General features: G+C 43.3%; 2 protein-coding genes across 2 annotated transcripts in view; one reads left to right on the plus strand and one right to left on the minus strand.

The window, feature by feature from the left end:
- LOC144981373 (protein NLRC3-like) overlaps nucleotides 1–27,337 on the plus strand; it is a 210,696-nt gene that overhangs the window by 180,822 nt on the left and 2,537 nt on the right. The window contains exons 9-12 of the mRNA XM_078934286.1: nucleotides 19,878–21,678; nucleotides 21,775–21,948; nucleotides 23,702–23,878; nucleotides 24,923–25,099. Of these exons, the coding sequence (XP_078790412.1) occupies nucleotides 19,878–21,678; nucleotides 21,775–21,948; nucleotides 23,702–23,878; nucleotides 24,923–25,099 (2,329 nt within the window). The remainder of the gene's footprint in view (nucleotides 1–19,877; nucleotides 21,679–21,774; nucleotides 21,949–23,701; nucleotides 23,879–24,922; nucleotides 25,100–27,337) is intronic.
- Nucleotides 1–27,337, minus strand: part of LOC144987897 (ribonuclease inhibitor-like) — a 177,086-nt gene that overhangs the window by 81,210 nt on the left and 68,539 nt on the right. The window lies entirely within an intron of this gene.

Genomic DNA, 27,337 nt, shown 5'->3' on the forward strand with positions numbered 1-27,337 from the left:
TTAGCCACGGCTTCTGATTTGCCCGGACTGTGATGGTCTTATTCACTGTGACATCATCAACACACTTGTCGATGTAGGCAGTAACAGTCTCTGAGTACTCCTGGAGGTCTGTGGTGTTGTTGTTTGTTGCGGCCTGCTTGAACATGTTCCAGTCTGTGGAGCTGAAACAGTCCTGGAGAGCTTCTGAGGACCCCTCTGGCCACACCCGTATGCTTTTCCTAACCGGTCTGGCCACTTTTTCTAGGGGTCTGTGTGCAGGCATTAGCATCACAGTGATGTGGTCTGAAGATCCAAGGTGGGGGAGGGGGAGGGCTTTGTAGGCTCCTCTCTGTGAGGTGTAAACACAGTCCAGTATATTGTCTCCACGTGTTGGAAAGTTAATGTGTTGATAAAGTTTTGGGAACACACTTTTGGGGTCTGCGTGATTAAAATCCCCAGCCATGATGAGAAATGCGTCTGGGTGTTGTTGGAAAGTTATAATCTGTCGCCTTGAGATTACTTTCCTTTGTTGCATGTTCAATAAAGTCGAGAAGAAGAAAACCACGGGATTCGGCCGGATTAAGTTTAACAAATTTATTCCCTAACAATATTTCTAAAAACAGAGTAAAACAAAATAAAACAGATCGATCTGGGTGTCCAAAATCAAGGCCTGCAATACGCAAGAGGTTACATTCCGAATTCACATGCAGCTTGTCTGGAGACACACGAAAATTCCTTGAGTTCAGACTTTTAAGCATGTGGGCAGAACATCCTCCCCCGGGAGCAAATGGCCGCCGAATCTCCGCCTCTGGTCGCTAGAGATTGGCTGACAGAGGAGCCCGCCTTCTTCCTTCAGCCCATCCTTAGAATCACAGCATCTGGTCTCTGGGGGCGAACCTCACAGATAGACACGGTACGGAATCCCCATGGGTGGCAGGAACTGTCACCGCAGGAAGTCGATCCTAGAGCTTTGTTCTTCACACGGGAGCAGATGCCTGTGGCGGTTCCCAGGGATTGAGATGATTGATTTATGATCCAAGTCAGACCTACAACCAAATGGCCTCAGAAGATCAAAGACCATTTTCTCCTGAAGGGGGTTGGAGGTTGGAGCTGCATTCCTGAAACCTCTTTACCTATGCAATTATCAGGAAGTCCCTTTTAATTGAAATTACTGAAACCCACACACAGTAAACCAGAAAGAAAACCTTCAATGAAATAAAGATAAGATAAAAACCTAGGAGAAATGAGAACCACAAAAAATAAATTCCTTCAGTTTCCCTCTCTTGACCTCACGAAGTGAGGTCACACAAAAAATAAAAACACATCACATCATGCAATCAAAACAGCTGTGGTCTCTCGCCCTCACAATCTTTATCAGAACCAATGTGCCCTTCTAAGGTGTGAATGATTTGTTCATAAGTGTAGGAGCGAAAACCTGTCAGAGCTTGCATTAACCATCTTTAAGAAACGTTCAGTTGGACAGGGAAAATTCTCGCTACGGTCCTGTGCCCCATCAGCGACCATCCCTAAGGATACTTATGCTTCACTAGATATTTGGCACATTGGCATTTACAAAGAACAAGACAAAAAATAGTAAATAAAGAAAATGCACAAATAAAAATTCAAATTATTCTAAAAAGTAAAAGATAAAGACAATAAAATAGCACTTCCTGTAAGGAAAAGGAACACCTGGAATTAAGGGGGGAATTGAGAAATGTTAAAGCAGAACAAAATCACACAGACGATGAAAAGAAAAAAGAAAATTGTCAAACATAACAGTAAGCAATTTTATAAAATGTAACAAAGTCCAAAAAAGGTCATTCCGGGCCTCGAACACTCGTGTCCTCCTTCTGCATGTCCCACAAGCTCTGGCAAGCTTGGACCTGGCCTCCTATGGACTTCTCAATAAGCCTGTTATTAGAGATGTGACACATAGTGATACAACAGAACGGCTGCAAAAGGACTTGGGGTGTCCACTGCTGTGGTACTGTTCTGCCAAGATGATTCTGCTGTGGGTCTAAGTTTTTGTTAGTGTTAGGGTCAGGAAATTAAAAAATAAAAAACAATAAAACACAAAAGACAATGAGACAAAAATCAATTTACGCATGCGCAGTAAGAGAAAATATGATGGAAAAGGTCCACCACATTTCTCTTCTCAAAGGTCTGCTTCCCCTCGTGCTGTTTTATGAAGAACACAAGTGGGGAAAATACAAATTCAAGAAAAAGAAAAAAGTTTATTATGGGCTGTTGTCTAATGATCCAGTCGTAGAACCTACTCATCCTTGCTGTGGATGAGAGAAAATCAGATGAACAGACACACAAAGCTTTAAAATTTTAAAAATGGTCAATCTGTGTTACTATTTAAACATTCTTTCTAGACAAATACATTTAAACGATAATGATAAAATAATGTCCTTCTTTCAATCATTAAGACCTCTTTTGTCTACCTCCCTCTCTTGGCCTGGGGATAAACCCCAGGACACAAACACAAAACGAATTAAATGTAAAGCAAAATCATGAAAACAATAAACTGTTTGGTGCATCGATAAGGTGAACAGGCGTCCTGTCCACGCTCCTGTAAAAGGCAAGGTCACAAGAAGAAATAATACAACTGCAACAGAAGATCTTTCATTAATTGCAGGCAGATGTCATCAACCTGTATTAGCAAAACACAAACCTCTTATAGCATAATGTTCTGTCAGAGAGACTTTAAACAGTGATCAAAAATGCAAGAAGGATTTTATGAACCCCTCTGTACTATAATGCGAACAATGGTCTGCTATTTTTATGTAATGATTCCATTAAAAGAAAACGTGTGCTAAAGCAATAGCAACAAACAACACACCTTGTGAGGTTAAAGGTGACAGCATGCAATATGGATCAGGGACGGATAGGTTTTATAACAATGGTAACGTCATCAACTTAAATTAACATTAGCTTAAATTATATGCCATACGATCCATCAGCTTTTAAAACCGCTTTCCTAAAGTAAACTATGAAGAATACGAATATTCAATGACACTATAGTTCTACAGCCCAGACTGAGTTTCCTTCCTCCCTTCATCTGCATCAGTCACTCAGCTGCACTGAGATCTAAAAACCTGTGCTCCTGCAGTTACCTGAATCACCACCGGGGGGACGATGAAGAATGAACCAACATCAACTGAACCTGTGGACCATGAAGCATCAGAGAGCGTTTTAACATCACCTCTGCATCTTCATGAGCCGTCTCCTCTCTGCTCAGTTGTTGAACGGCAAAATTAACCTGTACATTTTTATTGAGGGAGGAAAGTGAACACCTGAAAAAACACAATTTAACCAATGTGTTGTTAATGTCCTGCTTAGTCTAATCCTATGTGAGATACAGCTGTGTCTGACAGCTAGTATCATTGCATTTGTGAGTGTATGAATGCACAATAAGCCGCTCGCCCTCAGGGTTAATATATGTCGGTGTAGTTCAAATGCCACGTGTGGTCTTCTACCTGCTGAAATAATTCTTACTGTTAATCATGCTCTCTGTCGCAATGGAGTGTACAGGTCAGACCATTCGGAGGCTTCAAACACAGGAGTCCAGGCTTCAAACCTGAAGTTAACGAAACCACCTGGCGTTTCAGGGCCCTTTACATGTCTGCAGTGGGGGTCGGCTGTGGTGTCCGGCATGGCATCCAGTCTGCTGTCTCCTGTTTTGACAAGACTGTCCCATCCCAACAGAGTCACAGGCGTGTTTGGTGAATGCACGCATGAATGTTCCACCATCTGGTCAAAAGTCAGTCGGATGGTCTTTTGCAGGTTTTGGGGAGTCATTTGTTCATTTGTCAGAGCAGGTAGAGTGTCCAGTAGACTCATCAGTGGTTACCTTTGAGCTTGGAAAAGACAATGGCTCCTGCATCAAGTGGTGTTGTCCGACTTGCCCTGTGGTCCTCGCCACGGTGGAGGAGGGCTTGGAGTGGTCATGGGTACTGTTCATTTTTCCTCCAGACCCTCTGCCTCTTGGTCTGTACATTCTGCTGTTGGGCACCTCGTTGTGGGCTGTCAGGGTTCAGAGCGCCATAGATGCCATTTCCAACTGCTGCTGGGGTCCCCTGGGTGGCCTGCTTCTCCCAGGATTTTTCCACCTGTCATCCTGTTTTGGTCTCCGAATGGCTGAGCATGACACGTCACTACTGCTGTCTCTGAGGGCATCAAAAGTCAAAATTCATGTTAGTTTCCTTTTCTTTTTAAAACACCTTTTATCCTGTGTGTGAATCATTTCAGCAAGGTAAATAATTGTTTTTCTTCAGTTGCTCAACCTCCCCCTCTCTCCTGTCCTGTTTCTTCAAATGTGCTCTGGGGGTCAGTCACTGCTGACTCGGCTCCCTCCTGTGCTGACTCGGCCCCCTCCTGTGAAGGTAAAGAGCTGCGGAGGATGGTAAACTTATGCGCCTTTGTCACTCACCCACGCAGCAGAGGGGGGTTTTCTGCCTAAAGTTTTATGAGATCCCGGGGGGGGACTGCTCTTCTGCTTGGAAAGATATTTAGAAATGTATTAGTCATGTTCAGTCTTCACCGTCTCCAACACCGTCAGTTGATCAGTAATGAAAGCCAGCAAGGGGAAAAAATCCCTAAAATTTTCTTTGGCCGAAATGATGGACCTGGAGTAAAATCTTTGGAAAATATATTGTATTACATGCATTCTGGCCGCTAATCATTCACTCTTAATCAAAAAAATAAAGACAAATGGTTTTGACTTACCCTTAAGGACTGTTTTTGCCCTACAAAAAGAATTTGGAGAAGTACTAAAAGCAACAAAATCCCACAATTTAAGCTTTTCCTTATTTAACCAAAAACACAATTCTCACTCTAAAACACAGACAATCAATACAAAGACTATAACTTTTAACCGTTTTTGCAAAAGACATAACACAACAAATTAGGTACCTTACACAAAATTAAACCATTTCACTGAAATGAATCGTTCATAACTAGCGTTTTAACATTCATGTTCCCTCTTCTCCTGTTCTACCATACCCTGCACTTTCATACCACACTTTTCCATGTCCACAGACCCTCCATTTTACTTACAATGCCTTTTAATTTCTCCTTCTTTTCACCTTAAATTTCTTGTCTCTACATTGCAACATCCTTCCAAATCCTCAAAAACCATGTTTCCCTTTCCTTTACCTCGTCCTTTTCCCCATTCTGAAAACAATTTTCAAATACTATTGATTACGATTCAAACAAACAAAACCGCCACTCATTCGCTTCTCATTCAAACAGCCGTGCACAAGATCAAAACAAACAGAAAAACGAACTTAAACAAATTAAAAATGTCAATAATACTTCTTCGAACTAAACTGAACTTAATCGCGGTTATTAGGACATACAAACAAATTAGAGATATGTATTCACAATAAGAAAACCGAAATAATTACAAAATTATTTTACCCCAAATGTATTAGACCCTGCAACCATGCACGTTGATCTCACCGTTGCGGCAGAGGCTCCCGTCGGAGGCGCTGTGCAACATAAAAACCTTTTTCGGCGAACCGAAAACCCACTGAAATTTGTTTTTCAACGCTGTTTTACAACCGAGGTCATGATTAAGCCCAATAAGACAATCCCCGCGATGATTGTACCGCAAACTAGGTCCCAAATTCTCCAGATTTGTTTGTGAAAGTTCAGCGCCGGTCCGCCATGTTGGTCGCTAGGAACGCCGACTCGCTAACCACGTGGTACGAACAAAGCAAATCACAGCCACCGTCGCCATTTTGGCTAGGACTCCGTCACGCTTACCACGTGGTACAGACAAAACCAATCACAGTCGTCTACACATTCGAAAACAAGTAAAACGTCCCGTCATTGGTCCGTTCGATGTAAACATGATGAACAAGATGGCTGCGTCCATGGAGCAGACAATACACAGGGAAATGTGGAAAATACAGTTAAAATACACAGATTTCAAACATTTTCATCCCATTCTTTCCAAAATCGCATACATTTCATTCCATTCATTCTCATTCAAGCCATTTTCACCGCTGTTGTAAAGTCAAGTCGTCGGCGTCATTAAGTCTGTCGTCAAAAGAAAATTCACCGGTTTCCTCATTTCTTCTGTCTAGCGCACCTTTCATTTTTACTGTGAATCCCTCTGTGGTTTCTCTACGCATTAAAAATAATTTGTGAAGGTTCGCTGCCTTGCTGGTTTTTCCGAAAATCCTAAAACGCGCAAAATTAGTTCCTATAGTAACACTGTTGTTTTCGTACGGGATTTCGTACAGGCTCAAACAGACGCAAAACCTACTATTTTTTAACGTAATCCAAATATCACCCGCTCCCAATTTAGTGTTTATTCAATTTTTGACAGGCTGAACAGACACAAAACCTGCACAATTTCCTTAGATTCAATTTCATAAATTTCCTCAGTCCAATCTGCTGTTTCAGGAGGGTGAACCACAAAACTTATACAGGTGCGCTATGCCGTCCACATACTTCACTTCCCCACAATTTGAGTTATTCACTAAAAGAATAACGTAAACAATATGCAGAATTTACGAACAGGTTCCTGCTTTACCTTTTGTTTGTGAGGCCTCGAGGGAAGTCAAGCACGTGGGGGGAGCGTCACCGACTTTTCGCCGAAAGTCCCAGAAATCTCATCTCATAATAAACCACTATCGGTCCTCTTACCCGCGTTGGGCTTCCGCGTTTCTTCCCCACTTTATCACGTCGGGGTCACCATAAATGTTGGAAAGTTATAATCTGTCGCCTTGAGATTACTTTCCTTTGTTGCATGTTCAATAAAGTCGAGAAGAAGAAAACCACGGGATTCGGCCGGATTAAGTTTAACAAATTTATTCCCTAACAATATTTCTAAAAACAGAGTAAAACAAAATAAAACAGATCGATCTGGGTGTCCAAAATCAAGGCCTGCAATACGCAAGAGGTTACATTCCGAATTCACATGCAGCTTGTCTGGAGACACACGAAAATTCCTTGAGTTCAGACTTTTAAGCATGTGGGCAGAACATCCTCCCCCGGGAGCAAATGGCCGCCGAATCTCCGCCTCTGGTCGCTAGAGATTGGCTGACAGAGGAGCCCGCCTTCTTCCTTCAGCCCATCCTTAGAATCACAGCATCTGGTCTCTGGGGGCGAACCTCACAGATAGACACGGTACGGAATCCCCATGGGTGGCAGGAACTGTCACCGCAGGAAGTCGATCCTAGAGCTTTGTTCTTCACACGGGAGCAGATGCCTGTGGCGGTTCCCAGGGATTGAGATGATTGATTTATGATCCAAGTCAGACCTACAACCAAATGGCCTCAGAAGATCAAAGACCATTTTCTCCTGAAGGGGGTTGGAGGTTGGAGCTGCATTCCTGAAACCTCTTTACCTATGCAATTATCAGGAAGTCCCTTTTAATTGAAATTACTGAAACCCACACACAGTAAACCAGAAAGAAAACCTTCAATGAAATAAAGATAAGATAAAAACCTAGGAGAAATGAGAACCACAAAAAATAAATTCCTTCAGTGTGCAGTCTGCTGCTCGCTGATCTGTAGGTGCAGGTCATGCAGTGCCTCCTTCCTGCTGTCGTTGTTGGCACTGGGGGTGAAATATACTGCAACAAGCAGTATTGTAGTATATTCCCTCGGAAGGTAGAACGGTCGACACTTTATGATCATAAACTCCAGCAGATCTGAGCATTGTGTGGCGACCACAACAGCGTCGCGGCAATAAGAGTTGTTGATGTAAACACAGAGACCGCCGCCTCGCCTTTTCCCCGCGAGCAGCCTGTCCGCTCGGTAGCATGTTAGCTGGTCGAGTTGAATAGCATTGTCCGTGATACTGTTATTCAGCCAAGTTTCAGTGAAAACAAAAACACAGCAGTCCTTAGCCCACCTTCGAGTGGAGCGCAGTAGACGAATGTGGTCCAGCTTGTTGTCCAGAGAGCGAACATTTGCCAGAATGATGGAGGGGATGGCTGGCTTGAACGGGTTAGCCGCTAGCCTAGCTCGAATGCCGCCGCGTTTACCCCTCTTCTGTTTCCTCGCCCGCCGCTTGTGGCGCGTCCAGTGCGAAGGAGGTGCAGTCGTGGGGGACGGTGATTGTTCATGTCTCTGGAGCAGACCCGCGTCCCTCAGTGCATTGAGGTCCGCGACGTTTAGCTGCAAATTCATAGTTTGCTTGATGTAGAGCAGAAACTCACGGTTGTATGTCCGGATAGCTCCCAAACGGAGCGAAGGAAATTTACAAAAACAATAACATTCCGATTTACAAAAACAAGAACAAAAACAAGAAAACGCCGTTTTAACTGGAGAGAGAGAAGCCGCTGCGTCCGTACGCGCCGCCATCCTAATCCTAATCCAAAAAAAGCAATCAAATGCACAATAAAATATACATATAAATAGGCCAGAAATAGGAAGTTATCGGAGGGAATAGGCGAGTTGGAAAAGATGAGTTTTCAGTTTTTTGGCGAATTGTGGGAAAGACCCGAGGTTTCTGAGGTCCGGAGGTAGAGAGTTCCAGAGCCGTAGTGACAAGGCGAGCAGTGGGGACATCCAGATGAAGGGAGGAGGAGGATCTGAGGGTACAAGTGGGAACGGCCACATGAACAAGATCTGATAGATATGATGGAGCAAGGTTGTGGATGGATTTAAAAGTCAGAATAAGTATTTTGTATGTAATCCGGTGTGTGATTCATGTCACCTTCCCCTAAAAAGAGAATAGAATGAAAAGATTACACTAGAAAAAATATCCTGGACATCCCATCTCCTAAACTTTTATAATAAATACAATATTATATTATATTTGAAGGGGCATCTCAGGTCATCTAAATACTCTATCAGAGACTGAAAGCAGAGAAAAACTATGTGTGTGTCCCACAGCTCTAGCTTCAATAGTACCTGATGAGATGGATTCAGATTGCATCTTTTTTAGTGAAGCATCATCTTCATCCTGAAAGTGGCAGAGGGATTAACAACAACAGCCTCAAAGAAGAGCTTCAATGTGTGCCTCATGAATTAAATGAGCTCCTCTCACCTGGAGTTTCTGCTCCTCCCAACGCCTTTTTCTGGCTGCATTCTTTCTTCTTCAGACCTTGATGAATCAATGAAAATGAATGTTCACCATCAAAATGTTAGTAGAAGGTCAATCCACAGAGTTTTTAGTAAAATATGTAGTAAAAAAATAAAGGATTATAAAGTGTGATCATATAAAGGGCACTAACGGCATTGGAAAATTCGTTATTAGGTGCAGACACCACCATCTTCTAATTTGCTGCATGTTTTCCTTTGAAGAAATAAATTCAGAGCAGGTCAGTTTGAGCCACAACCCAAAAGTGTCTTGAATTCACTGACCAGAATTTACAAACACCTCACTGAAATCACATTTAGTCCCCATGACAATGTACAGAGTACTGAAAGTCAAAAATTACATGTTAATATAAAGAATTCATGTGAGATATCTGAATGTTATCTTTATATACCATGGTCACTTACAAAAGACATAAATATTAATCAGTTTTAGTCCTTCATTCTTGTTTTTACTTTTTTAATGCACACACAGCAGCCAGTCAGAATAGAGTTTTCACCCAAAGCATGGTATAATTTATGTTATAAAATCCAGGGCAGTACATATAGATAAAGGAGAGCCGCGGCGCAAGCTAAGGCTAAGCTAAGCTAACTAAACTAGCTTCGTGTAAACCTGAACCACGTAATTAGAACGGCAGGAAATAAAGCACAATACATTTGAAAATACGAAATAACAGCATCATCTGCAGTGGAACGGAATAATTGTGGCGGAAAAGAGAGCAATAATCACAACAAGAGTTTCTTTTCGTTAACTTACCGTATTTTTGTTCATGCGTTCCTCCATATTGAAAACATCTCTGCACAGACTTCGTCTTCTTCTTCTTGTAGTTAAATGGCGCAAGGCAACAACGATGAGGTGCATTACCGCCACCCACGGTGTTGGAGTATGGGTTGGAGTGGGGGACTACCAAACAAAAAATCAAAAAAACAGAACAAAAACACCTATATTCTCTTTAATTATCTGTTCTGCTCAAAAAACCTATAATTGCACCATTCAAATGTTACTCCTCTCCCAAGAACTTCTTCAAACTCAGCCGTTCACCCTCTATCAACCGTACTGTATTCTCCAGCTGTCCTCTTTCTTCCTGATACAATTACCAATGACACAAAATGTGCTCCACTGATTCTTCCCCTTTCCTGCAATCACAACTGCACTGACGAAGGGGAATAAAATGCACAGGCTCAACGTGGGCGGGGTTAACATTCCACAGCAGACAGGCTCAATGTGGGCGGGGTTAACATTCCACAGCAGACAGGCTCAATGTGGGCGGGGTTAACATTCCACAGCGTATTCACATTCCTCAGAGTTCCAGCATTCCACTATGTTGAGCAATTCTGCAGGCTGCAGCTAGGGCTTACTAGTTTCTTCTGCACATCTGTACGGTGGCCCAGAAGGGTCACAACACAACACATTAACTTTACACACAACACATTAACTTTACACACAACACATTAACTTTACACACAACACATTAACTTAACATACAACACATTAACTTTACACGCAACACATTAACTTTACACACAACACATTAACTCACAACACAACACATTGTCAGAGCAGCCCTCCCACTGCATTAGGATGAAGAGGATCCACCCTCATCTTCATCCTGTCTTCATGGATCCAGAATCTGCAGGACAATCCACAAACATCCTGCAGCATCTGAGAGGCAGATCACCTCAAAGAAGACTTCTACATCAACCTGTCATTCACTCTGAAGCCCCGCCCCCTTCCACCACAACTGCTGTGTTCAGGAATAAGAGATGAATCCTGATCAAACCCTCAGAGCCCAGAGCATTCTGGGAGATCATCTACAGCTTTTTTGTGAATTCACTTTGTTTCAGTTCAGAAAAATGAGAGAAAAGTTTGGAACCAGAACCAAGACGAGGAGCTGAGATGTGGAGACTAAAGAGGAAAGATCAACATGAAGCTTCATCTTCTCTGCATCTTCCTCAAAAACAGCAGCTCAGTGTGAGGAAGAGGAGCCACCGGGTATTGGGTCATGAGATCAAATCCTGCTGAAGCATTCAGGAGAAAAGCTGAAGCTGATTGGTCAAAAGCACAGCCCACACAAAATCAACACAACATGAGGAAGTGATGAGTTCTCAAAGCAAAGCAGAAGAGGAAGAAGCAGAATAACTGATCTGAGCTGCAGCTGCTTCACACGGTGAGAAGAGATGACTTCAGACCTTTAGGAAAATCTACTTTGTTTGTTGAACTTTGTCTTCACTAACTTGACTGTTTGTCTCTGAATGTTTAGAGAAGATCTTCTTGTTTCTCTTCATACTCTCATCTCTCTGATGTTTGATGATTTGATCTCATTACTGATCAACAACTGAGGATCAATTCTCACTTATTGATCAGTTTCTGTTTCACTGATTTATGCAGAAAATGGAAATGAATTGTGTTTTTATTGAAAATGTTCACAGAATAAACTGTTCATGTTTACAGAAGTGAAAATGCTGACTCATCAAAGTGGTTCAGATCAGCTGACTGCTGCTTCCTGTCAGAACTTTCCAGAACCAGACAGAAGAAAGAGTTTCTGTCAGAAACACAAACCATCATGAAGTTCTGGAGGTCAAAGGTTTCAGTTCTGACTCCAAACCTTCCTGTTCTCCTCCATCCAAACCTGTGTGGAGGTCAAAGGTCATGAGAAAGTCTCTGTTGGAGCTTTGAGAGGAAGAATTCATGTCTCTCTTTCTTTTCTCCTCCTTCTTTGATTTCTATCTGTTTTTCTTGATGCTTGATGTTTCCTGAAGTGTAGAAGTTTGTTGTTTCTTTGTCAAAGTGACTGAATGGAAGTGTTGCTGCTGCAGCTCCATGTCTCCACCTGGTGGAGGGAGAGCAGAAGTGCAGCAGCTGATGGCAGCTTCCTCTGCCTCCCACTGCTGTCTGACTGCATTCACCTGAACCTGAGAGGAAACACAAGAGAAGAGCCAATCAGTGGAGGAGCAGCTGATCTGTTGGTGAAGGAGGATCACAGCTGATGATGAGGAGGGTTTCCTCTGCAGGTGAAGGAGGAAGGTGTGTGTGAGCTGATGTGGATCCAGTGAATCCAGCAGCATGGATCAGAGGGAGGAACCACAGGAGGGAGCCCCTCCCCCTAAAAGAAGGAGAGATGGTAACCATGACAACCAGAGCAAAGCTCAGAGGTGAGATGAACATCTCCAACTGTCCATGATCTTCTCCATGTCAGAGCTCTGGACTCACACCAGCAACCTTCATTCTTCACAGGAACCAACCTGGACCTGGATCTAACCCTGAATCTGGATCTGGACCTGGACCTGGACTTGAACCTGAACCTGAACCTGGACCTGGACCTGGATCTGGACCTGGATCCAGCTGGGGGTCCTTCAGGAGTCACAAGTCAAAGGGTTGGACTCCAGACTTCAAGGACATCCATTCAGGAGTGGTTCAGTGAGTGTTTGTCAGAGTTTTTGGAGGCTGGATTCTAGTTCAGATGATCAACAGTTTTTCAATTCAATTCAATTCAATTTTATTTGTATAGCCCAAAATCACAACAACAGTCGTCTCGATGGGCTTCGAAGTAAAACATGAAATCAAAAGGATCACGAATACAAAGAGTTCAATAGAAAAATACTAAAATGAACTAACAAACTGACTAAGCTATACTGGCATCCCTGCCCTTAGACCCCCCTTCGCGGTAAGGAAAAACTCCCAAAAAAACCGGATACCGGAAAAAACGAAGAAACCTCAGGGGTGCCCACATGAAGGAGGGATCCTCCCCCAGGACGGACAGGCGATTTACCAGAAATCTTAGAGAAGAATTAACTTATCTAAATCTACAACTACATATATAAAAGTCCAGCAGACGAGCTTCATCCAGCCGTGGTTGTGGGGACAGTCAAAGGCGCGAGTCGAGCCGGAGACAGGAACCACAGCCAGGTGTAGGAGCAGGAGCAGAGACGAGGTACTCGGTCAGGTACAGAGCAGAGACGAGCCAGAGATGAGCCAGAGGCAGGATCCACAGCCAGGTGTAGGAGCGGGAGCAAAGGCGAGGTAAACGGTCAGGAACTGGAGCACGGATGAACCAACTGGAGTCTGGAAGCACTCCCACTCCCCAGGAGGGGAGAGGAAAAGAGGGACAATACATGAATCGCACTGCACCCAACAGAGGCATGGAGAACTAAATGATAAATTATGATCAAGAATAGAGGAGAGGAAGCATAGAAGTAAAAAAGGAAAGAGGACAGAACCCCAGTGCACCATAGTTACCCCAGCTTCAACTTCTAGCAGCCTTTTAAAAGAAATAGTTATTATTAAGTTTAATTTAAACAAACTAACATTAAGTTAAATAATCTCTGAATACTAACTAGTCTGACAATAAGCCTGTCCAAAGAGGAATGTTTTCAGTCTAGCTTTGAATGTAGAAACTGAGTCGGCCTCTCTTACATGAGCTGGGAGTTTATTCCATAAGACAGGGGCTTGGTGGCTAAACGCTCTACCTCCAACCGTACTTTTACTAATTCTAGGAACCACAAGCAGTCCTGCATTTTGCGAGCGAAGTGTTCTGATTGGTTGGTAAGGGACTATGAGGTCCTTAATATAGGACGGGGCCATTCCATGTAAGGCCTTATAGGTTAACAGGAGGATCTTGAACTTAATTCTAGAATCAACTGGGAGCCAATGGAGCGAAACTAACACAGGAGTGATGTGATCTCTTCTGCTGGTTCCAGCTAACAATCTAGCAGCTGCGTTCTGAACAAGCTGGAGACTTCTTAAGGAACTCTTAGGACACGCTGCTAACAAGGAGTTACAGTAATCCAGCCTCGACGTAACAAATGCATGGATGAGTTTTTCAGCATCACTCTTAGAAAGTAGATTTCTGATCTTAGCAATATTCCGTAGGTGAAAAAAGGCAGTTCTACACGCCTGAGATATGTGAGCCTTAAATGATAAATCCTGGTCAAGTAAAACCCCAAGGTTTCTAACTGTGGAATTGGGGGCTATACTTATACCATCCAGGGAGACTATCTGAGCAGACAGAGCATCTCTGAGGTTTTTAGGACCTAGTATAATGACCTCAGTTTTTTCTGGGTTCAAGAGGAGGTAATTAATTGTCATCCAGGTCTTGATGTCACTGATGCAGGCGTTCAGTTTCTCTATCTGGTCATTCTGGTCAGGCTTCATGGATAAATACAACTGCGTATCGTCGGCATAACAATGAAAATTAATGCTGTGTTTCCTGATTATGTTTCCTAGGGGTAACATATAAAGCGTAAACAGGATCGGTCCCAAGACTGAGCCCTGTGGGACTCCATAGTTGACTCGAGTGCACTGAGAGGAATGGCCATTTACATTAACGAACTGATACCTATCAGACAGATAGGATTTAAACCACTGGAGAGCAGATCCTCTGATCCCTATGTCCTGCTCTAATCTATGGAGTAAAATACCGTGGTCGATAGTGTCAAAGGCTGCACTGAGGTCCAACAGGACCAGAATAGAAAGTAGTCCCTTTTCTGAGGCCAATAACAAGTCATTAGAGACTCTAACTAGTGCAGTTTCCGTACTATGGTGAGGTCTAAACCCCGACTGAAAGTCTTCAAAGTGGCTGTTGTCCTGTAAGTGGCAGTAAAGCTGCTTAACTACAACTCTTTCTAGGATTTTAGAAATAAAGGGCAGGTTTGATATCGGTCTATAGTTGGCCAAGATGCTAGGATCCAAACTGGGCTTTTTCAGAAGAGGTTTAACAACTGCATATTTAAAAGACTGTGGCACGTAATCCGTTTCCAGAGAGGCATTTATCATTGTTAATATGGGATCATTAATTAGGGGAAAAGTTTCTTTAAAAAGTCTAGTGGGAATTGGGTCTAACAGACACGTTGAGGATTTGGAGGACGTAATAATTGATGTTATTTCCGCTTGATCCACAGCAGTGAAGCAGTCTAATGTTACAGAGGTTTCTATGGATGCCTCCACTTCTACCGCTTCAGCCTGTTCTGGGCTGATAGTAGGAATAACTTGATTTAACTTATGTCTAATATTTGAGATTTTACTGTCGAAAAATGTAAGAAAATCATCAGAGCTGAGAGAAACAGGAACATGTGGTTCTACTGAGCTCTGACTGCGAGTTAATTTAGCTATAGTGCTAAAAAGAAATCTTGGATTGTTTCCATTCTCTGATATTAAGGTTGAATAGTACTGGCTTCTAGCTCTACGCAGAGTTTTTTTATAATTTAATAGGCTATGTTTCCAGATATCCAGAGACTGCTCTGAACCGGAGCGACGCCATTCTCTTTCCAACTTACGGGTTTCTCGTTTAAGAGAACGAGTTTCAGCGTTAAACCACGGTGCTACTCGGTTTTGTCTGACGAACTTAGGTTTCAAGGGGGCAACAACATCGAGTGTACTCCTGAGGGCTTGTAAGGCATCATTAACAAACTGGTCATTTATACTAGGACTGATACTATGGGAGCTGGTCTCAGAGTATTTTCTCAGAATATCACTAAGTACTGGCTGAACTGTGTGTTTAAACTCAGACACAGAACGGTCAGTTAAGGTTCTTCTAAGCTGTTTCTTATTCACTGGGACAGAAGGATGTTCCAGTGTAAGCTGGAAGGTAATCATGAAGTGATCAGAAATGATGGGGTTCAGAGGAAGGACACTCAGCTGGCTGATCTCTATACCATGGGTTAGAACAAGGTCCAGGGTGTGCTTATGACAGTGAGTGGGTTCATTCACACTTTGGGTGAAACCAACATCATCTAATAAAGCTGCAAAAGCCTTTCCTAGGCAGTCACTGGGGTCATCAACATGAATATGTTTTCAGATGAAGGACTTGAGGTCTGGTTCAGTTCTGGATCTCTCTGATCAGACTCACTTGGAGCATCATGTGTGTGATGAGATCTTTTCAGTTGAGTCTTCTGAGAGTCTCTGAGAGCAGAGATGTTGGAGAAACAGAAATTACTTTAAATTTTTGATTTTGAACAAATGTTTGAGAAGAAAAGGTTATTCCCTTTCTCTACTGCTGTGCCGGTCCCAAGCCCAGCTAAATGGAGAGGGCATCTGGCGTAAATCATTGCCAAGGTATCCATGCGAATTGTCTGCATGAACTGGATGATTTGCTGTGGCGACCCCTGATGGGAAAAGCCGAAAGAGAAAGAAGTTTGAGAATAAAAAGTTAGGCAAATATTTTAATGGAAGTATTTCATAAAGATAATCTCTTAAACACAAAGATACATAATGTTTGTATGTTTGTTCTCTATAAAAACTTTAAAATACGTTTCTTTGTATCTCATCCATAAATATTAAATTCTTTATTTTCTGTCTAAATGAGAATCTGTAATTCCCTCGCAGTCAGTCCAGACACAAGTGGTTTCCTTAAACTGGTCTGTATTGTGAAAACTGGAAAGCACAAACAATGTTTATCAAAACAAGTACAAATGTCAAAAATAAATATTTACACTCATAACAAAAATACCAACATAAAATAAATGTGGCATTATGGTTTCCCCTTGGATACCGCCAGCAGAAAACTAAAAACCAAAAGCACAGGACTCTCCGACACAGGAAACCAAGACTGTGCTTTTAAGAAAATAGACAAGCTTTATTAGAAATAGTATTAAAATTCCTCTTCTTAAAGACACCCAAAAGAGTTAACCAAAGCACAAGGGTGATCAAGCCCACACAGTCCGCTGCACCCAGCTGTGCACTCTGTTGCGGCGCAACGGGCTCAATGCCACGCCCCATGCGTCCAGTGGCAGTATCCGACGCCAGTCCAAGGTGGTGGGACACTGGGCTCTGGTTGTGTCTGGGGCGATGGAAGACCGGAAGGGGGGGAACTTCTCCGATAGCTCCCCAGTGCGTGGATGGACGGCAGTCACTGACACTCTACGGAGCACACACGATCCCCGGAAATCCCGGCTGTGGCACCGCTCTTGGACAACAGTGCACCAAGGGGTCACCGAGATGGCAGAGCAGGGATGAAAACAAACAATGAAACACAAAGAAACAGCAGCACCTGGGGCCTGTTTCAGAAAGGAGGTTCAACCAACTCTGAGTTTTCTGTTTCAGAGAAGCTGATCGGAGTTAGGTCAATCAATTCTGAGTGGATTCGGAGTTAAGCGTGCGCACCGCGACTATAAGAAGCCATTATCAATGGAGCGCAGATATTACAAGTCACCATGGCAACTGTGGAAAAAAAGAGGTCTGCATATTTTTCGCCAGCTGAACTTGACGTGCTGCTGCAGAGTTACAGGGAATATGAGCACATGTGTGAAATAAAAAATGGCGATATTTAGGAGTACTTTTGAAGTGTTATTCCTGGTGTAAATGCATGAAATGCTGCATAGTGTATAGATCCAATCTGGGGGAAAATGCATTTAACGTTGGTAATGTTTAGAGGACTTTTTTGTTAACCTTCCCCTCTTGCAAACGTTGGTCAGTTTAATATTAATACATGCAATTGTGTTTTTCAAAGTGAACTCTTGTCTACCCTTGTATTGATCAAGTGGTATAGGTTTATATGGGATTAAGAAAGTAAGCAGTGCTAGCAAATTGTGTTTCCAAAAAGTAATAGTTACATTAATCTAATCCAATGTCCCTGATTTCATTTTCATGTAGATGCAATCCTGCAGGAATTAAAAGAACATGGCAGCAGCTAAAAATGAAGTATAAAAACATAATTCAATCAGGTCCAATGTGAGCATGTCATGGATGTAGGCTTTGTTGACAATATTTGACATATGAAACATCTACATAGCAATACCTATCTAATGTTGTTTTCATTGTATATATGTAATTGACTGCAACGAAAAACGGTAACGCTCAAACAAAAACGTATGGGGAAAGGACAAAAAATCGAGTCTTCTCAAAATCCTCACACGACGTAAATGTAATTCTCTACGAATTAATGCAGCCTCCTCGTCTATTGGGTCCTCCAAAAAAGAACAAGCCATTCTTGTCACTTAGACCGTCTCTGTGTGACGGACATTTGGGCAATGAAGGTTAAAGCGAAAAATACCGCTTCGTCTTTAAAAAGGGGAGGGGACCGGCAGAAACCTTGAGTTTAGAGAATAAAACCTGCTCCCGACCAGGTTAGGTTCACAGCATAAGTAACCATGGACACTGACTCCGAGTACAAGTTACCTCTCTTTCAGAAACGGGTTTGACTTACTCTGTTTACTCTGGTTTAACAAACCTCCCATTCTGAAACGGAAAACCCAGGGTTTCCCTGATTTCAGGGTTAACGCACTCAGAGTTTACACTTAACCTCCTTTCTGAAACAGGCCCCTGCTCCTGCAGCTTAGAAGGACTCTCCACAGGAGTCGCATGAGCGGCCAAACACTGCCTGCTAATTACACAGTTTGGTAACAACAAGAATGGTGCAGCAGCAACTTGGAGGAGACCAAAGCACAAACCAACCTGGCTATGGTCAGGGCCCTGCACACAGCCAACGGCTGTGTCTAAACCTCTACTGACAGAGGCTTTTATCAGCCCTCTGCTGATGAAGCAGCTGGTGTGCCAGGTGACCTCAATCAAGTGGCCCTCTGCCTGCCACATAAACATACCTCGTTGGCTGTATGCTGCCAAAAAGAGAATTAGAACCTCGTTGGGAATTAGAACCTCTTTTCTTTCTTAGTTTTCTTTTCTTGCCTGACGCTGATCTTCCTTCTGGATTTTACGTCTGCCTTACGTCGTGCTCTCTTGTCTCTTTTTCCTTCTCTGCTTATTCTAACTTAATTAGACTGCAGCGACATCTGGAGGTGGCTTGTGAAACTACACATTTAAAGTAATCTTAAAACCCATCAAAAAGACACACTAAATTCAAAAGAAAATGTGGCAGCTATAGAATCAATGATCCAGTTGACTTTGACTCTGATTCATCTGTGAGTCAGAATGAATGTTGGAATCATTGCTGTTCTGAAAACAACAGCATTCATGATGCATTTATGATCTGAGATGATCCAAATCCAAAGAACTCATCAAACACCATCATGAAAGAAACTCACTTCTAACTAAACAAATGTTTTTCCAGCAGGATCCATCAGAGACTCAGAACTGGATCTGGATCTGAACCCAACTGTGTTTCCTTCAGGAGTGACCGGTCAAAGCGTGGTCTCATCGACTTTAAATCATCTTCTAGTGCAGAGAGGTGAGTTTATGGAAACATTCTTCCTCACAGACATTTCTATCTCCATTATGTGCAGCAGTGAGTGTTGGAGCTTCTCCACAAACACAGAATAGATCTAGTAGATTCTACTGAGTGTCTGCAGGACACCAGTGGGTCCAGTAGGATCTGATTGTTGCTGATTCTCCACAGACTGGACCAGCAGAGCTCAGAGACTCCCAGTGGTCCGTCTGTCCAGCAGCATCAAACACAGCTGGACTCCATCTTTCTGGTCTGTACATGAACAACAACTACTTTCCCATCATTCTGTCCACAGTCGTCTCCATGCTGCACTGGACATGGAGCTGATGTTTGGCTCCATGACTTCACTCTGATTGGCTCATTCATCTGGAATTCTGTTGCAGCTGCTGGAGGACAACATTGTCAATTTTGTCAAGAAGGAGCTGAAGAAGATCCAGAAGCTTCTGAGTCACAGGGAGGATGAGGATGAAGTAGAGGATGAAGATGAAAAGCAGAGGAGCAGCAGAGAGTTACTGATGAAGATCACAGTGAACTTCCTGAGGAGAATGAAGCAGGAGGAGCTGGCTGATGGACTGCAGAGCAGTAAGAGGATTTCTCTGAAGGTTTCAGCTGCTGAGAAATGAAGATTTCCTGATGTCTGAACACATGGAACCACAGGGATTCAAACCCTCATCATTCAGGGCTGCAGAGAGTTGATTTACTGTTTGTTGTCTTCATTCAGGATCTGCTGCTGTTTGTCGACATGAAGTCCAATCTGGTCTGAAGAAGAAGTTCCAGTGTTTGTTTGAGGGGATGGCTAAAGCAGGAAACCCAACCCTTCTGAATGAGATCTACACAGAGCTCTTCATCACAGAGGGAGGAAGAGGAGAGCTGAATGAAGAACATGAGGTCAGACAGATTGAAGCAGCATCCAGGAAAGCAGACAGAGCAGAAACAAGCATCAGACAAGAAGAGCTCTTCCAACTCCCAGCTGGAAGACCAGAACCAATCAGAACCGTGATGACTAAGGGAGTGGCTGGCATCGGGAAAACAGTCTTAACACAGAAGTTCACTCTGGACTGGGCTGAAGGCAAAGCCCACCAGAACCTCCACTTCACATTTCCATTCACTTTCAGAGAGCTGAATGTGCTGAAAGAGGAGAAGTTCAGCTTGGTGGAACTTGTTCATCACTTCTTCCCTGAAACCAAACAAGCAGGAATCTGCAGCTTTGAAGACTTCCAGGTCCTCTTCATCTTTGATGGTCTGGATGAGTGTCGACTTCCTCTGGACTTCCTCAAGACTCGGATCCTAAATGACCCTAGAAAGTCCACCTCAGTGGCTGATCTGCTGACAAACCTCATCAGGGGGAACCTGCTTCCCTCTGCTCGCCTCTGGATAACCACGCGACCTGCAGCAGCCAATCAGATCCCTGCTGAGTTTGTTGACATGGTAACAGAGGTCAGAGGGTTCAATGATCCACAGAAGGAGGAGTACTTCAGGAAGAGGTTCAGAGATGAAGAGCAGGCCAGCAGGATCATCTCCCACATCCAGAGATCCCGAAGCCTCCACATCATGTGCCACATCCCAGTCTTCTGCTGGATCACTGCTACAGTTCTGGAGGATCTGCTGAAGAGAAGACGAAGAAGAGAGCTGCCCAAGAGCCTGACTGAGATGTACATCCACTTCCTGGTGGTTCAGGCCAAAGTCAAGAAGGTCAAGTATGATAGAGGAGCTGAGACGGATCCTCACTGGAGTCCAGAGAGCAGGAAGATGATGGACTCTCTGGGAAAACTGGCTTTTGAGCAGCTGCAGAAAGGAAACCTGATCTTCTATGAATCTGACCTGACAGAGTGTGGCATCGATATCAGAGCAGCCTCAGTGTACTCAGGAGTGTTCACACAGGTCTTTAGAGAGGAGAGAGGCCTGTACCAGGACAAGGTCTTCTGCTTCATCCATCTGAGTGTTCAGGAGTTTCTGGCTGCTCTTCATGTCCACCTGACCTTCATCACCTCCAAACTCAACCTCATGGAGGAACAAAAGAAGAAAAAATCCTTAAAGATTCTCAAACTGAAACAGAGAAATCCAGTCCAGTTCTACCAGAGTGCTGTGGAGAAGGCCTTACAGAGTCCAAATGGACACCTGGACTTGTTCCTCCGCTTCCTCCTGGGTCTTTCACTGCAGACCAATCAGAATCTCCTACGAGGTCTGCTGACTCGGACAGGAAGTAGCTCACAGACCAATCAGGAAACAGTCCAGTTCATCAAGGAGAAGATCAGTGAGGATCTGCCTGCAGAGAAAAGCATCAACCTGTTCCACTGCCTGAATGAACTGAATGATGGTTCTCTAGTGGAGGAGATCCAACAGTTCCTGAGGTCAGGACGTCTCTCCCCAGATAAACTGTCTCCTGCTCAGTGGTCTGCTCTGGTCTTCATCTTACTGTCATCAGAAGAAGATCTGGAAGAGTTTGACCTGAAGAAATATTCTGCTTCAGAGGAGGCTCTTCTGAGGCTGCTGCCAGTGGTCAAAGCCTCCAACAAAGCTCTGTAAGAACTATCAGGAAAATCACTTTCAGTGAACAAATGAATCTGAGTGGAAACATGAAAGATTCAATAACTGCTGTCTGTCTTTGTTTTCTACAGACTGAGAAGCTGTTATCTGTCAGAGAGAAGCTGTGCAGCTCTGTCTTCAGTTCTCAGCTCTCAGTCCTCCAGACTCAGACTTCTGGACCTGAGTAACAACAACCTGCTGGATTCAGGAGTGAAGCTGCTGTCTGCTGGACTGGAGAGTCCAGACTGTAAACTGGAGACTCTCAGGTCAAGTTGCACTTAAATGTTGATTCTCTACAAGAAATTCTGTCTGTTTTTCTCTGATTCAGGAGAAAGTATCAGATAGACGTTAGTGCAGAGGAAACAGCAGAGGACTGTTGTATAGAAGTAAAAGAAAACAGAATTCTGTTTCAGTTAAAAGTCCTGGTTTTTCCTTATCTAATGGTTTTAAACGTCACGTTTTTTTTTGCACCAGACTAAACAGGAGAACCTAACTTCATCCAGAAGTTCATATCTGTGAGAATTTCATGTTTTCTGTGTTCTTTGAAAGAAAACATGAATCAATCCCAGAACTGCAGATTTCAATGGACAAACAGTTGCAGCAGATTTCTGACCCACAGAGCAGCAGCTCCTTATGAAGAGAAATGAGGAGGTCAAACTGCAGAAGACTGACAGGTCTTTCCTACAGACCAGGATCTGGGGATTATTCAGAACCAAGCCTGGATCAGAACCAGGTCTTTCATTTTACATAGTCTTTAGGTTAGCTTCTGGCTCTCAGTTCTGTTGCTTAAACAGACACTAAATCTATGTTGGGTTAGAATGAAGAACCTCTGCAGGTAGTTTATGTTCAAGGCTGGGGGCGGAGCTACCTGGCCAAAGGACTACGTTTGGATCAGCAAACCAAGAAACTGAAAAAGATCCTAAAAGATTTCTGGGATCAGAAAGACTTAGGGAGCAGCAGACTCAGTGAACCTCACTTAATGTTATTCTCTGCAATCTCCCGACACACTGCATATTCATTTACAAAATGACACATGAAATGACTGCTAACTGACTTGGTCCTGTTTATGTGCAAACACACACATATAAAGAATGAAGAGAGAAAGGATTTGATTTTAATAATTGTGAAATAAATAAGTCATTCTGAAAAACAGCAATGTCAAATAAAGACAAAGCTACTTTGGAAAATATTGATTTTGAAATCTGAGGTTCTAAAAAAAGTTATTTATAATAAAATTCAACATGATGAAATTAATATTTTAAAATGCTGTAAACTGAGCAGGTTTTAAAAGCAAAAGGAAATATATCTAATAATAAAATGACTAATTTAAAATCTGTGTGCAGGTTTTTTACAATTTAATGATTTTTTACATATATATGAGAGATTTATTGGTTGATTGTGTGATTGTAAAAGGTCATATTTATTTATATTTATATTTTATTTATTTTATTTATTATTTATTTAATCATGAACCTCCAGTGTGGTTCCACTGGTGTGTGCATGTGCATGAATGTCCCGGTGATGGTCAGAGGGGCCGTAGGCACAAACTGGCAGCCACGCCTCTGTCAGTCTGCCCCAGGGCATCTGTGGCTACATCAGTAGCTAACCATCACCAAGTATGAATGAATAACGGACACATTGTAAGCGCGTTGAGCAACAAGAAAAAGCACAGATAAATCTAATCCATTACTATTATTTATTTATTTGTTGAAATCGGACATTTTTGAAATAGAAGCTTTAAATCTATTGGTTTGTAAATATTTATTCATGAATAATTCGTGATGATCAATGACATTTCAATTCCTCGACTGTTTTAACTTGATTTCAAGTCATTTCTAATCTATGTCATTTTCATTCTTGATCATGTTTTTGGGTCCAAATCCAAAAGAAATGAGCAAACAGTGAAAATGTCATCTGTCAGTCTGTCATCAGGGTGGGTCCCACCTGACTGAATGGACCAAGTTCCTGGACCTCCAGCTGCATCACTGCTCCTGAACACACTTTTCTGTCTGATTGCAGGTTGGAGTTCTGCAGTTTGTCAGAGATCAGCTGTAAAGCTCTGGGCTCAGCTCTGAAGAAAAACCCGTCTAATCTGACAGAACTGGACCTGAGCTGGAACCAGAACCTGCAGGATTCAGGAGTTCTTCATCTGTGTGGTTTTCTGGAGAGTCCAGACTGCAGACTGCAGACTCTGAGGTCAGTAAAGAAGCTGAACTCCCTGAAGGAAGAGAAGAACGGATCAGGTGAAGAACTTTCTGATGTTTCACTGGAAGATTTTCTGTCTACAGCCGTGTTTGAAACAAACTGATGATTGGTTCAGATTTTCTTTATCAATTGAATTGATTGTTCTGATGATTGATAGAAACTGATCTGTTTCAATCAGGATCTTGTAAATCAGGATCTCCAACCTATTTTAGAACACGGATCCATTTCATGTCAGAAAAATGTTCACAGATCGGCCTGTAGAAAGTTCAAGTTGGCATCCAAATTAGTTTTCAGCTTCTAGTTTTTAGAAAACCATTCAAAGGATTCTACATCAAATCTATTTGAAGAAAATAGTTTGGAAAAGATCTTTAAATATTGAATCTAGAACAGACACTTCCTTTGAATGTCACTAGAACAGCAAAGACACACAAAGTGTTCTTTGGGGCAGTTGCTGTCCTCAGCCATATGATGTTCATTTAAGCCTCACGGCTTTCCATGTCTTTTGCAACGTTCTCTTTGAATTTAGCCAAGTCTGCTGGGTCATCCCAACAGGTTTCATCGCTCGGGACAGATTTTTTCTTTTAGAACTTTATTAAACACAATACAAAACAACACCAGAACAAAAAAACTGTCACTTAAAAAAACGCAAATAATTTTTGTTTTATTCAGGAAATTTTTCTGAATACTAAAAAATGCTGAAACCTGGGTCTTTGCACTGAGTCAGAGCCTTGTACATTTTTAAAATGGTAGTTTTAAATCTATTGGTTTGTAAATATGTAGTCATGAATAATTCATGATGATCAATGACATTTCAATTCCTCGTCTGTTTAAACTTCATTTCAAGTCATTTTCTAATATATTGCATTTTCATTCCTGATCATGTTTTTGGGTAAAAATCCAAAAGAAATGAGCAAACAGTGAAAATGTCATCTGTCAGTCTGTCATCAGGGCGGGTCCCACCTGACTGAATGGACCAAGGTCCTGGACCTCCAGCTGCATCACTGCTCCTGAACACACTTTTCTGTCTGATTGCAGATTGGAGAACTGCAGTTTGTCAGAGATCAACTGTGAAGCTCTGGTCTCAGCTTTGAAGAAAAACCCGTCTAATCTGACAAAACTGGACCTGAGCTACAACCAGAACCTAAAGGATTTAGGAGTTCTTCATTTGTGGTGTTTTCTGGAGAGTCCAGACTGCAGACTGCAGACTCTGAGGTCAGACTCCATGTTTCAGTTGTGTTCAGATCAAAATGATGACAAAGTTGTGTTGACCCACAGTGAACATAAATGACCAGATTCTGATCTGCAGCAGCAACTGCCACCTACAACAACCTGACGGACATCGAGGAGTACACAGACACAGTAACCTCCTACATCACAAAGTGCATCGATGATGTGACACACACAAAAAGCATCATCATTCGAGCCAACCAGAAGCCCTGGCTGACAGGGGAAGTCAAAGGGCTACTGAGAGCCAGAGACAATGCCTTCAGAGCAGGGGATGAAGCTGGCCTAAGAACAGCAAGAGCCAACCTGTCCCGGGACATCAGGAAAGCAAAAAAGGACTATATGCACAAAGTCTCTTCCAACTTCAACGACAGCAGAGATGCACGGAGCCTGTGGCAGGGCATCCAGGCCATCACAGACTACAAGCCTGCACCGCAGAGCTGTGAGAACAACACCCCCCTTCTCAACAACCTGAACAGCTTCTTTTCACGCTTTGAAGGACTAAACAGCACACACCCACAGAAAACGCCCCCCTCCCCCCAGGATCAAACTCTGCACCTGACAACTACCAGCGTGAAGAGGACACTCTCCACCATCAACCCACGGAAAGCAGCGGGTCCAGACAATATCCCAGGCCGTGTGCTGAAGGAATGCGCAGAAGAGCTTAAGGATGTCTTCACAGACATCTTTAACATCTCCTTGGAGCAAGCCATCGTCCCATCATGCTTCAAGGCTACAACCATCATCGCTGTGCCAAAGAAACCATCACCATCCTGCTTCAATGACTACCGCCCCATAGCACTAACGCCCATCATCATGAAGTGCTTTGAAAGGCTAGTCATGTCACACATCAAGTCCACTCTTCCCCCCACCCTGGACCCCTTTCAGTTTGCATACCGACCCAAACGATCGACAGAGGACGCCATTTGTTCTGCTCTTCATCCAGCTCTCACCCACTTAGACAAAAAGGACGCATATGTGAGAATGCTGTTCATAGACTTCAGCTCCGCATTTAACACAATAATACCACAGCAACTCATTTGCAAACTGGACAAGCTGGGTGTTAACACCCCCATCTGCAACTGGCTACTGGACTTCCTCAGCCAAAGACCACAAACAGTACGAGCCGGCAACAACACCTCAAATACAATCACTCTCAACACCGGGGCACCCCAAGGCTGTGTGCTTAGTCCGTTGCTCTTCACCCTGCTGACACACGACTGCACAACAACCCACAGCACAAACCACCTTGTGAAATTTGCAGACGACACAACCCTGGTGGGTCTCATCACCAAGGGCGATGAGACCAACTACAGGGAAGAGGTGGATCTGCTGACAAAATGGTGCAGAGACAATAACCTCCTGCTAAATGTCGGCAAGACAAAGGAGATTGTTGTCAACTTTCAGAGGGGCAACACTCAACACCTGCCACTGATCATTGATGGTACTGCTGTGGAGAGAGTGAGCAGCACAAAATTCCTGGGGGTACACATCAGGGAGGACCTCTCCTGGACCGCCCACACCACATCATTGACAAAGAAAGGTCAACAACGTCTCTACTTCCTGCGGAAACTAAAAAGATCGGGTGCTTCACCAGCCATCATGACCACATTCTACAGAGGAACCATCGAGAGCATCCTCTCCAGCTGCATCACTGTGTGGGGGGGCAGCTGTACACATAGCAACAGGAAAGCCCTGCAGCGCATAGTCAACACAGCCAGGAGAATCATTGGAACACCACTCCTCTCCCTGCAGGACTTATACACCACCCGCCTCACCCGCAAAACACTAACAATAATCAAGGATGCACACCACCCTGCACACAACCTGTTCAGCCTTCTGCCCTCAGGGAGGAGGTACAGGAGCCTCTGCTCCCGGACCACCAGACTCAGAAACAGTTTCACACACCAGGCCATCAGGATGCTAAACACCCTCTCCCCTCTCCACCTACCCACCACCCATATCCCCCCATGAACAGTGCTCAAACTAACCCCCCCCCCCGCTGCCTTGAGACACTGCATTAAGTGCACTCGCACTTTTATAGCAAATTGCCTATGTTGTATATTGTAAATTGTATCTTTTTCTTTCTTTTTACTTATTTATTTTATTTTAAACGTATACTTTGTTTTTATTTTTCTTCCCCTGAACAGACGCGAGAGAGTAAGAAACGGATTTTCGATTCATTGTATGTGATGCACATGTGAAGAATTGACAATAAAGTTGACT

The sequence above is a fragment of the Oryzias latipes genome, chromosome 2 (genome assembly GCF_053564925.1).
Source record: "Oryzias latipes strain Hd-rR chromosome 2, Olatipes_Hd-rR_3.1".
Classification (NCBI taxonomy): domain Eukaryota; kingdom Metazoa; phylum Chordata; class Actinopteri; order Beloniformes; family Adrianichthyidae; genus Oryzias; species Oryzias latipes.